Genomic DNA, 13,300 nt, shown 5'->3' with positions numbered 1-13,300 from the left:
CAAAAAAATTCCATTAGAAAGAAGGTTTTTACCTTTGGTGCATGTCAGATTTTAAGACTGGAGTAAATGAAAAGGGGGCATGGAACATGAAAAAATCTTGAAATACTTTTTTCTGTTCATGACATATATTTTGGAGACATAAATGTACACTGTGGACATTGTAAATGGCAGCAATTAATTGAGTTAAAAGACAACATGACAGACAACAACTCACATATCAGTATCAGTGTATATTAAGATAATTATTGGAACATGACCTGAAAAAGACAACTTTTTTAATGGCACAGTGTACCTTCTAACTTCAAGGTGGCAGTGCTGGTCACTTGGCCTACAGAGTTGCTCGCCACAAAGGTATAGATCCCTTCATCCTCTGGGTAAGCTTCAGCAATCTCCAGCTGGTAAGTGTCTTCAAATTGAGTCATTCTGAAAAAACGTGATGGCTTGATCTCCTTCTCTTTGCTGTACCAAGACACTTTCAGATCTGCTCAGGCAAAAGATAGAAAACAAAAAGGTCTGAATTATGATATTGTACTGGCAAGTAAATGCTATTTTTATATTTATATCTTTCAGAAGTATTAAACACAAACATTTAAATTTAAATGTGCCTTGTATTATTCTGGTAAAATATGATGAGGGGAAAGTGACCCACTTGTTGCTTTAGGTTTTGATTTGTGCACTGGAAATATTTGTATGGGAAAACTGATTCTGGTGCTGATATATTATTGACTAAAAATCATTCTTCCTTGACTCTCATAGTGTAAAAATTTAAAAATATTTTTGTACGGCTAAAGTCAGAGAAAATATCTTTTAAAAAATGTGATTTTGCTACAGTTGCATGATTAAACAGGCTATAAAATATCTAGCTTGAGCTAGTCAGGTTAAGAAATTAAAACAGATCATTCTTCTGCTAAGTACAGCATCTTCCCTCTTTTTGTTGCAAACATTACTTGCCATATTTCTCAAGAAAGATTTATATATTCCTATATAAAATGTATTACTTGTACAGATTCTTGTAGACATGGGAGTGAATTAAAGCAGATTTTAGCTTTTTCTCTCCATCTGTCACTGTACTACATCATCAATCATATGTTGTTACTCAAGTAGTGTGTTATTACTATTATCAGAAGAGTGTTTTCAATAGCCAGTTGCACAATGCCTACCATTAAACAACTGTACTTGCAATCATCTGTTACCTAACCTAATATAAAAGGTTTTTATAACACAAGTGAGAGGTATGAAAATGCATTTGGATAGTGTATTCAATAAAGGAGATTTTCAATAGGAAAAATTACTTCATTGCAAGGGTTGTCAAGCATTGAGCAGGCTGCCCAGTGAAATGTAGAGTCACAATCCCTGGAGGTATTTAAAAGCCATGTAGATTTGGCAGTTAGGGACATGGTTTATTTCTGGACTCAGTAGTTCTGGGTTAATAGTTGGACTGGATGATCTTTGAGGTCTTTTTCTACCTAAATGATTCCACGAGGGGTGATCTAGATGAAAGGATCCTTATATTCTGTGCTATAAATGCAGGTTCCACATTCACATAAGTACAGTTCTATTAAAAAATATTACACTAGCATGCAGTGCACAAAGGGTGGGCCAGTATTTCCAACATATATTTTCTGAAGCAGAATCAGATTTTTTCTAAAGCTTTTATTTTTTAATTTAATGGAGTTTTATTTCAAGGGATGGTAATGAAAATGATATATATTTGCATATATATGTGTATAACCAATTTGCATTGATTTTTATAGAGCTGTCAAATAGGATTATTTTTTAATTTGGAGTTTTGTTTGCCTTGAAATAATAATTAATAATTTTAAATTCTTTGGGTTGTGAACTGGATATTACTCTGCAGTTTACTATGTGAATATTTCACTAGTAGTCACAGTCAAGGCCATTTGCTAAGTGGAGAAAAGTAGCTTTATTTGAATGCGTGTTAAGGAAAAAGATATTTTAATTGCAGAGGGACATTCTATGTATCTAAATCAAAAAACTTATTCAAGTAAAATCTACACCTCAAAGGACAATTAGCAAATACTTTTTGTGCTAGGATAAAGAAAGTAACCAGAGTTTAGTGTTTGCAGAATGATACTTAGAAATATTAGGAGAAACGTTGAGTCACAGTTTCAGTCAGTTTGTGTAGTTAAGGACATGGCAGTGTGTGTCTTCAGAAATTCATGTTCATTTGATTCAGTACTGCTTTTCTCTCTGTGTCTTTCTCACTGACAGAGTTTTCTAACATCAGTTAGCATTTAAAATGCTGAGAAGTTTCCAAAGATAAACTATGAGAAATTATGATAAACAGATCTTTTTAGAAACACTTAATATGTTTATGACAGTTTAAAACTTCCGTGCTTTGATGTGCTTAACTGAAACTTGTCAGTAACACTTGGCTGTGTGTGTATCAAATATCTGTACTTCTAGGGAAAAACTGATCTGAGCACATATATTACTGAATTTTTTTTCTGAGTTCAAGACGAAAAATTTTGAGAGGTGGAGAGATGTATAGGATGTCATTAAACCCACCTGTTCCAGAAACTCTGCACTGAAAACAAGCAGAATGTCCCTCAGATGTAACAATATCACGTAGTGGTATTATGACAGCAGGTGGATACACTGGCATTTCTAGCTCAGGAGAGACAACTTCAGGGACTAAAGAAAAAGAGAAAAAAGTTATTTTTAAAGATGAAGAATGAAAATTTCATTTCACAAACGTTGTTAAGAGCATAGGAAACTCACTTTCGACTGAAAGTGAAGCTGAAGTTGTAGCTACTCCATAGTCATTTTTTGCTTCACAGGTGTACACTGCTTCATCTTCAGGGAAAGTTTCAATCAGCAATAGGGTATATTCTTGTGCATCATGAAGAAATTTGCACTTGAAACCTGGAGAAAGCTGTTGATCATCTTTGTACCAGGAAATTTTGGGCTGGGGTTTGCCTGATACAATAGCACAAAAGCGGGCAGGTTTGCCAGACTCCACAGTAGTTGGCTCTAGCTCCCGAATAATCTGGGGTGGCTCTGGAGCTGGAAATTGGGGGAAAGTGAGGTGGCAAAGAGAGACAAGAGAAAGAAGGAAAGAGAGAGAAATCTCATTATTGATATTACTAGTGATTGAAAATTATTTGCAAAGAATTAGGCAAAACAAACCCTTATTATTCCTAATCTTATGTGTCCATGAAAATCTGTCCTCATCCTTGATACAGGGGGAATGGTTTAGCAGCAAGTGCCTTAACATAATTAGCTGTGTTAGCATAAGTGTTTCTGGCAAAATGTGTCTAATAATTGTTAGGTTGATCACTCTGGAAAGGCATATTTGTCCATTTGAACAAAGTAGTTTTATTTAGACTCAAGAATTTTCTGGCCTAAGTAAATACCATAGGAAAAGAACTGCTATGGTATTTTCATCCACTAGCCAGTTACTTCAATAGGGCAAGAAACACCCATGTACATGAGGAATTCAGTAGTGTTCCAAATGATCTCTTTGAATTTTTTTTTTCTTTGAAGAGTTAGAATTCCAGAGAAGCCATATGAGAATCAGAAAACTGCTGAGTAATAAATACAGTCAAAACATTGGTTGTGGGGCCACATACCATTCACATAAAGAATAACAGAACTCCTATTCCGTCCCGCAACAAAAGTATATTCTCCAGCGTCAGAGTAAGTGGTTTCAAAGATGCTCATTCGATGGACTCTCCTTTCCACCACATACTTGTATCTTTCCTCATATTGGAAGTTGATCTCAATACCATCCTTGTACCACTGTGGCTCAATGTCATCTTCATTGACTTCAAATTCAATTTCAGCTCTTTGTCTCTCAATGACCTTTGAAAAAGAATAAATAATAGAAGTAATATTGGTTTTTCCTCTGGTCTCACTTTCCAGTTTCTTAGGTGAAGGTTCTGACCTTATGATTACAGATTTTTGTGCTATGACTCTTCCTGATTAGATATTGTTGCACTTCCCTTGGATTATTCTTTGAGTGACAAAGCTATGAAATATTTATTCATCTGTATAGGTCTTACCTGAATATCTTTCTGGGCACTTCTGATGCGAATGTCACGACCTTCCACAATCAAATTGGCACTGGATGTGTTTCCACCTGCTACTACAGTGTACTGGCCAGCATCAGACATCTTTGTGGAAGCAATGATGAGACGATGGACATATTTCTCTCTCTGAATTTTCATCCTGAGCACATCAGAAAAGAAAGTGAGCTAGATATTCCCTGGGGGAAAACACACACCAGAAGTTAATATGGTGTAGAAGCAATAGTTTACCTATCACCAATCTGGAGTTCTTGCCCATCCTTCATCCACTGGACCTGAATGTCAGGTTCTGAAACTTCACATTCAAAAATAGCCCTCTTCTTCTCCACCACTTTGATGTCTTTAATATGCTTCCTAAACTCAATGTGACGAGCTAGGGCAGAAAAAAAGTAGAGTGAGTGCTGTGATGTTCTTTCAGCCTGAGAAATTGCTAAACATACAAATCAAGAGAGCAAATACCTTCCACATATAAAGTGGCTGATGTAGCTGCTTTTCCAGCAACAAAAGTATATTCTGCTGCATCACCAAAATGCACATTCCTTATGGAGAGGGAGTGTGTAAGCTTCTTTGTTCGTATCTGGCATTTATCAGTCGATTTTATTTCTACTCCATTCTTTAACCATTTATATGAGATGCCTTCATAATTAACAGTAACTTCAAAAGTTATTGTATCTTTCTCTTCAGCATTGATGTCTTTTAGCATGGAGGTAATTAGGATGGCTAAAAGGAAAGGAATGGACATGGTTTGCTTTTTTCCATTATTTTAATTTATTTTAAATGCATGCTAACCAGATTAGAGATGCTTCAACTTCTTTAAGAAGATTTTGGAAGTATTAAAAAGTACATGCTGTGTTCAGAATGATTATTACAATTAAATGTCCCACAACTACTGAATGACACAGGAATCCAAATTCAGTCTCCTATGGTGACCAGACATTTAGGCATATTGGCCTAAAGAGAAGAACACAGGATCTGACTTTCAAGTTCACCACTTCTATATCTCTTTAAAGAATGCTGTTGAAGCTATTTAGTGTTCTTTAAAAACACTGCAGTCTGCTGGTTTTGTCAGAATTTCATTAAGCCCATGTGTTAACACAAACTTCTTATTATTGGTAACTGTAAAATATTCTGGTTAATTTAATTTTTACATACGTTTTACAGTCAGGGTTGCACTGACTCTATCATTTCCACAGACAAAAGTGTATTCCGCAGAGTCTTCACTGCTTGTGTTCATTATATTGAGCTGATGGAGTTTCCCTTGGACAACTATTTTGAACTTTTCACTCATTTCAATCTCCACACCATTTTTCAGCCAGACAGCTGGCACATTGAAATGAGAAACTTCACATTCAAAAGAGGCAGTTTTGGTCTCAGGGATCTCAATATTTTTCATGGTCTTTGTGATGTGTATGCCTAAAAGGATAGGGAAAAAAGAGAGAATTTTCTAAAAGTTAGTATGTTTGGAAGACTGCAAAAAACCAAGGGTAACAGGCTATGACATGTCAGGTCAAGTTGCTCAGTGTTGGTGTAACAATTCATATAACTACTTTCTTACAATACTTACTTTCCACAAACAGTTTTGCTTTGCACTCGATTTGCCCAACAAGAGCTGTGTATTCCCCAGCGTCATCAGGAGATATGTTGTGCAGCATAAGCTTGTGAACTTTTCTTTGAGAGATCATCTTGTATTTATCACTTTGTTTAAGCTCAATATTTTTATGGAACCAGCGGACTGGTACAGTATCATGGGAAACACTCAGTTCAAATGATACAACAGCATTTTCCAAAGCAGTCACATCCTTTGGCTTTTTGATGATCTTGACAGCTTGAGGAAAAAAGTTAGCAATATTCAGCACTGTGTATGATATGAATTCAAAACACACATTACAGCAAATATTCAAAGCAGAATGGCTTACTTTCCACATGAAGTCTGGCATTTGCTCCTATTTTTCCAAGTTTAAAGCTGTAAACAGACTCATCAGTGACAACACAGTGTTTGATTCTCAGTGTGTGAACAGTTCCTTTCACTGTAATTTCATATTTGTCACTTGATTCAAGTTCAACACCATTTTTAATCCATAGAGCTCCTTTCACATCAGGGTGGGTCAGTTCTACACTGAAAACTGCCTCCTGTGATTCTGTTACAGTCAAGTTCTTTAGCGTTTTCTTTATCTTAACAGCTAGGAAAAAAAAAGGGAGAAAATAGAAAAAAAATTTACAAAATAGATCAAAATTAAAGCCTAAAATTGAATTTTAATAAAACTGAATAATGCTGCTTCATTTTATGTATATAGTAGTTTATACACTTTCCAGCAAAGTAGTGTGCTGGGAACACAGTAAGGAAGCTTTACTTGTAGTATCCATGACAAATATCCAGTTTCTGGAGTTTTTGGAGTTTTATATGTCTGTTTTGTTAGTTGGTTGGTTGGTTGGGAATTTGCTTGTTTAGTTTTTGTCATTGTTGTTATTGGATAGGCTCAGGGTTTTGTTTGTTTGGGGTTTTTTATTTGATTTATTTTATTTTACTTGTGTCTTAAGTACTGGTCCAAGATAGTGTGAGTGATGCTGGAATAAGTCTCAAAGACATCAGTTAATTATAGAAAGTACTGACCTTCAACCTTCAGTTTGGCAGATGTCTTTGAGCTTGCTATTTCATAGCTGTATTCCCCCATATCCTCCAGTTTGGTCGCAGGGATAACAAGCCTTCTTTTTACACCATCAGATTCAGCATGGTACTGATCTGTCGTAGCTAATGGTCTACCATTTTGTAGCCACCGGCCCTCTGATTCAGGATTTGCCACCTCACATTCAAAAACAGCTGTCTGGGACTCAGCCACAGTCAGGTCACTGAGAGGCTTTGAAATGGCACCACCTGTTGGGAAGAAAAAGCACGTTCTTTTGTTGTGTTGCTGTTCAGCTTTTCCCCAAACAGAAATGAAAAGTAGATGCTGGAATTCTTTGCCCTAATTTGCAGCATGGCCATAGTCATTCTGAGCTCTGGGAAAAATCAGGAGTAGAATATGACCTGAACATTAAAATATATGTTTCTTATTTCCATCCTAGTTATTATCTTTTATTTTACCATCAGCACAGGTATACTGAGAACACACAGGACAAAACCTCTTTCTTACAGTATTTACATCAAAAGCATAATACAGCATTTCATACTGTGTTTCTGATCTAGCAAAATATATTAACACAGCAGATTTGAGGATTCAAATTATAGTAATCACAAAATATAAGGGGAAAGGCAAGGAGAACATAAAGAAATGGATAAATTAAAGACAAACTCCCACTGGAACAGCACTATTGCTCCAAGTCCAATGGGTACTTTCTAAATCAGTGAAATAAAAACCTTGGACTTTAACCCTACTAACCTGCTACTATAAGCTTCCCAGATGTTTTCTTCTCTCCAGCATAAAACACATATTCTCCTTCATCGTCTTTCATCATCTTCACCACTGTCAATTTGTATATTTTGCCACGTGCTTCAATTTTATATTTAGGACTGGCCTGTATGGGTTGGCCTTTGAAATGCCAAATTACATCAATCCCTGAATGGGAGAGCTCAACCTCAAAGGACACATTCTGTGTTTCAGTGCAGGTGATGTCATGAAGACCTCTAATAATCTCAATTTCTATAAAAAGAATAAATTATAAATTTATTAGTTGTTTCCACTAGTTTTGTTTTCAAAGAAATCATTTCACAAAGAACTGTGCTTCTTTAGAAACACCAACCTTCAACTGTGACATTGCAGCTTGTTTCCACTTTGCCAACCATTAGCTTGTAGCGTCCTGCATCTGATGCATGGGTTCTGGTGAGCACCAGCCTCTGTTTGGCGCCTTTACATACAGCTTGCACACGTTCATCAGGCTTTATTTGATTATCATTTAGGTACCATTTTGAGGAGGACACATCAGGTGCTGAAACTTTACATTCAAGGATGGCTTTTGTTCCTTCAATTACATGAAGATCTTCTAGAGGCACCACTATTTCCACACCTGCCAAGTTACAAAAATATTCATCATGAGAAAAACTATGTGTTTAAAAAGTAATCCTAAAGGAGCCAAAAATCAAACACACCTTCAAAATCATCATAGTGACTTACTGTAAACTGTGATCTGTCCAGTGGTTGACAGCTCAAGATCAGGAACACTAAAAGAGTAAGTTCCACTATCTTCCTTTGTGGCATCTTCTATGAGCAACATATGTGATTGTTTATCCAGCACAATATGAATACGATCACTGGACTGAATTTCTTGGCCATCTTTCATCCAGACACCTTCTGCATTTTCTAGGGAGACTTTGACTTCAAGTTGCACAATATCTCCCTCACAGACTCTTTGATCAGTTAGTCCTTGAAGAATTGCCATGGGACGAGCTGTGGAATTAAATGAAGTTAATTAATACTTATAAGAAGCAGAATATTAATCATTAAAGCTTTCTGGGATACAATGATACAGCTATAGTACATGCTATAAAATAGAAAAATGATAGTATATAGACAATGTAAGAAATGCTTACGCTTCATCTTCAGTTTGCATTGAGTCCTTTTTCCATCAACAACATAACTATATTCTCCTTGATCGTCTTTATTAATATCTTTAATAGTGAGGGTCTGGCGACCACGGCGGGATGCAATCACATGTTTAAGACTAGAAGTGAGTTCAACATCACCATGATACCATTTCCCCTCCGCATCTTCTGGGAAAACCTCACATTCAAGTTCAGCTGAGAAGGATTCTGGCGCTTCAACATCCTCAAGTTCTTTAATAAACTCAATTGCAGCACCTAAAGGCAAATAATTACATTTGTAAATAAACTTGATTAGATTCTCCTGAAGAAAGAAAAGTTATTAAATGAGCCTAAGGGTATATATATAGATATATAGTGTAACCATTTTACATAAATACATCTCTAGACTTTTATACTGGATTCCAAAAGTATGAAAGCAGCTCCACATCTCTAAGGGTGTTAGATGTCTGTTTAAATAGTTTTATTTCTTTCTGAAGCTGATTTCACTTTAACAGTATGGCATGGTACTGAGTTGTATGCTTCTTACCTTCAACAGTAAGCTTTGCAGTGGTTTTCACAGATTCATCTTCAACCAGTGCACAGCTGTAGTCATCAGCATCAGACATGTCAATTGTTAATACGGAAAGAAAATGAGCCTTTCTGTCTGAGTGCATCCTGTACTTGTCTCCAGAATGAATTTCAATTCCATCCTTAAACCATTTCACTTTGACAAAGGGCTCTGATGTTTCACATTCGAATGTTGCCATGGAGTCTCTTGCTTTAGCAACAACATCTTGTAAATCTTGCGTGAAGCTGATTAACTGCTTGGCTGGAAAACATATAACAATCAACAATGCGCTGACCAAACAGACTTAACACACTATGATGAGCAGTAGGATGAGTAAAAGAATTGAAATTACCTTGTACTAACAGGAAAGCATGGCTAGAAGTTTCACCAGCTATATTGACTGCTTTCACCATGATGCTGGCAGAATCATCAGAAGTCACATCTCTGATAACTAATTCGCAAACATTATCTTCAGGCCAGTACCAGTACACACGATCTGTCCTTTCAATTTGAACACCATTTTTGAACCACTGGCATTCAGGATCAGGTTTTCCCACCACTCTCACACGGAAGTGTACGTCTGTTCCTTGAGCTACAGTCTGGCTTTGAATACGTTCAAGTATCTTGGGAGCCTCCATGCTTGGACTAAGCTCCACCTTCTCTGGTTTGAATGTTGGAATGGTGATTTTGCCTTCAGGAGGAAGTGCTTTCTTCTCTTCCTCTGGGATCTCTTTGGTCCAGTGGAGAAGTTCTTCTTTTGTCTTTTTTAGCATTTCTTCATATGATTCATCTTTTTTGCGAGATTTAAGTTCCACAGCTGTAATGGCTTCATAGTAGCCCTCTTCTGTCCTGCGCTTGAATTTACTACGCAGCTCTTCAGATTCCTCTGAAAGCTTTTCGTGAGTGATTCTTTCAGCCCTTTTCAGCTTCACCACCTCTTTGGTTGTTGCTTCTGCAGGTTTGTCTACCTTCTGTACCTCAAACAGAAGTTTCCCAGGTTCTGTAACTACAGGCTCATGTTTGGGTTCAGGAGCACGACGAAGAACAGATCTGAAGTCTTCCCTCTGCTGGATCTCAAGTTTCACCTTATGTTCAATAAAGCCTTCAGGATTCTCTGCAGTGACTCTCACCTCTCCTGTGTCATATGATTTGCAGTCTACAATATCCAGGTAGTAGATTCCATCATAACGGAGTCTAAACCTTTTGCTTTTACGGATGAGCTGTCCATTGAGGTACCAGTTGACCTTGGGCATAGGATAGCCAGTCACACGGCAGCGGAATCGTGCTGTTTCACCTTCAAGAACTCTTGCAGGTTCAGGAACCAAAACGATTTCTGGTTTTTGTTTTTCCTTTTGGTCCAGTGCAACAGCAGGTAGAGCACCCTCGTGGGCCATTCTTTCTAACTCTTCAATTCGCTGGAGTCCCCTTTTGCCTTCTGGCAGCTGGGATTCTTCCACAAGACTTTTCTCATCCTTCACGATCAGAGTAGCAGATGTGTGGTCTGTACCATATTTGTTAGTTGCTCTGCAAGTGATCACTCCACTGTCTCTGGAATAGGCTACCCCATAGTCCAGGCTACAGTACCCAAACTCATTGATCATGCGGAGTCTGTTAGCTGCTGCCAAGGGTTTGCCATCATGCAACCACTCCACCACCATGGTTGGGTCGCCAATTGGTGTAAGCCTGCATTCAAAGTGTGCTGGTCCAAATTGTTTGAGCCTTAAAGATGTGAGCTTCTTCTTAAAAAATGGTTTCTGTTGCTTTTCTTTGTCATAGAGATCTCCTTCCTCCCATTGCTCTTGACCATAACGCAGATGGAGAGGTTCTAACTCTGGTGCTGCAATCTCCTTGGCTTTGTAAGTTCCTTTTGGAATTATTAATTTCCTTTCTGGTTCAGGTTCTGTGTGTTCAACTTCAATATTTACTTTGCAGCGGGTGGTGTCCCGCCCAGCTTTATTGATAGCAGTAGCAGTATACCATGCAGCATCTTGCCTGGCAGTAGATTCAATTTTAAGGGCAGCTGCCCCTTTGGTTCCCTCAATCCTGAAACATGAAAAAAAAATTATCTATTTTTCCCTTCTTTGTCATTCATTTTTGCCTTTCTTCCAAATTAGTTCAAAGCCTCCAAAGGTAAAACTCTGGAGGTAATAAACATTTTGCTTATGTTTATTCATGTTTGGGAGTACAGTGCCTAAGAATCAAACAGAGAAGAATAATAAAAAACAGTCTTATATTCTGTGGTAGTTTTGCCTGCAGAGGTCTTCAAAATCAGAGACAGAGAAAAGTTCAGTAAATCTCTGTGATGGCTTTTAGAAACTAACATACGCTGGAAAAATATTGAATGAATCCTACAAGCTATTTTATATCTGTAATCCTTGCTGCAATGCAAAAGCCCCTCTTGAATTCCTTTTGTGAAACTGCGGGAAGCATGGTGGTTATTTACTACTTAATTTATATAAAGTATTTTAAATAAAATTAAACATTATGTAAATAAAATTTAAATTTCAATAGATTTAAATATAATAAAAATCCTTACTTTATTTTGGGATATTTATGAGGCACAATGATGTCACTGTTCTTGAGCCATACAATGTCAGGATTAGGGTTACCAGTAGCTTTCACTGCCATCTCCAGTCTAGAGCCCTCCTTCACGCTGACATTTCTCAACCTTTCCACAAAGTGTGGTCTGACTAGGTCTTCCTTAGCTGGAAGAGCAAATGTAAGTTATCACAAGAAGAAATGAAAAAGCCATGATTTTAAATAAGAAACACTCATCAGATTGCTATAAATAACATGATATACAGAATATAATAGAAAATACAGAAAATACCTTCTACAGTCAGTGTCATTGAGACTGAAGCTTTGCCTGCCCTGTTTTGAGCAATGACAGCCCATTCTCCAGAGTCTTCAGGCATTGCAGGAACAATGATCAATGACTGGGTACCATCTTCTTTAATCACTATTTTATGGGTGTAGTCATTAATCACTTGTTGGCCTGCAGATAGAGATGAAAAGAAAACAGTTGCAATCAAGGACAGTCTCAACGAGACAAAAAATTTTTCAAAAGATTATTTCTTCATGAAAATGAGGCTGATGTACCATTATGGAACCAGTAGGTCTCTGGCATAGGTCTGCCAACAACTTTTAAGTCAAATCTTGCTGTCTGCCCCTGTGAACATTTAAATGATGTTGGTTTCAGCACAAAAACTGGCTTATATAGTCTCTCTAGTTGCCCTTCATCAGTTTCTTCTAATCTCCGGGCAGGAGAACGAGAAGGAGAGCTGCGGGCAGGAGACCGGCTTGGAGACCGTGGAGAGATAGACCTGGAAGGAAGAGATAAGGCAGATGTGTATGGCAATGTCATATAACAGTGGACTGACATGATAAACAGATTTCAACCTTTGCCTTTTTCTGATTTGAGTTAGCACATAAATCTATATGAGTCATGAAAACAGCATTTAGAACTTTTCTAGGGGTGTGCAAACTCCAATAGCTTAAGCTTATTTAACTGCTATGTAATGAGCTTTTGAACAATCACAGCAGATTGAAGTCTCATAAAATTATATTATTGTCTGCCTACCTATATCTTCTCATAACTTCAGGTCCTGGCATATAACCTGGAGTTGCTGTAGGTGCAACTGGCTCAACATAGAGTTTTGCTGAGCAAATGGCATTTCCTTTCATATTACTGGCAAAGACAGTATAAATTCCTTCATCTTCAGGTAAAACAACAGGTAAACGAAGAGTGGCGCTGCCATCTTGCAGAAGTTCCATGTGGTAGCGCTCTCCATGTCTTATACGTTTGCCATCCTTGTACCATGCAACCTAAATAGAGAGAAACAGTAGACTGCTATGTGAGTTTTCCTAAAGATAAAGATCCACTAATGGCTAGTAAATATGAGATATTACAACTTGCAATTTTTCAGCTGGAAAACATCACAGCCCACCATATATGTGTTAAACATTAACATTTTTACTTGAAATAGGTGAGACTAGTGTAAGATGTTTGCATAGCAACCTGAAAGACAAGTTTTGGAGCTAGAAACACAAGTTTTGGAGCTAGATATAAAGACCATTTTGATGAAGAGTGAAGTAACCTCAACTGGACTGCTACTATGTTCCCCATTGGTCTGGACTACCTCAGAGAAACTGGAAATCAAGACCAAC

General features: G+C 37.4%; 1 protein-coding gene across 1 annotated transcript in view; it reads right to left on the bottom strand.

Annotated features, from left to right (window-relative positions):
* The window catches only part of TTN (titin), a 234,120-nt gene that overhangs the window by 201,293 nt on the left and 19,527 nt on the right, over window positions 1-13,300 (bottom strand). Inside the window, 21 exon segments of the mRNA XM_066553743.1 lie at window positions 293-481; window positions 2,530-2,655; window positions 2,743-3,027; window positions 3,594-3,825; window positions 4,026-4,191; window positions 4,281-4,422; window positions 4,509-4,769; window positions 5,202-5,462; window positions 5,614-5,874; window positions 5,966-6,229; window positions 6,661-6,921; window positions 7,427-7,687; window positions 7,788-8,051; window positions 8,159-8,431; window positions 8,575-8,841; window positions 9,113-9,394; window positions 9,486-11,176; window positions 11,670-11,838; window positions 11,964-12,128; window positions 12,233-12,456; window positions 12,714-12,958. Coding sequence (XP_066409840.1) covers window positions 293-481; window positions 2,530-2,655; window positions 2,743-3,027; window positions 3,594-3,825; window positions 4,026-4,191; window positions 4,281-4,422; window positions 4,509-4,769; window positions 5,202-5,462; window positions 5,614-5,874; window positions 5,966-6,229; window positions 6,661-6,921; window positions 7,427-7,687; window positions 7,788-8,051; window positions 8,159-8,431; window positions 8,575-8,841; window positions 9,113-9,394; window positions 9,486-11,176; window positions 11,670-11,838; window positions 11,964-12,128; window positions 12,233-12,456; window positions 12,714-12,958 — 6,289 coding nt within the window.

Source organism: Molothrus aeneus, chromosome 7, assembly GCF_037042795.1.
Source record: "Molothrus aeneus isolate 106 chromosome 7, BPBGC_Maene_1.0, whole genome shotgun sequence".
Classification (NCBI taxonomy): Eukaryota; Metazoa; Chordata; class Aves; order Passeriformes; family Icteridae; genus Molothrus; species Molothrus aeneus.
Note: the sequence above shows the minus strand (reverse complement) of the source record. Positions and strands in the feature narration are given on the sequence as shown.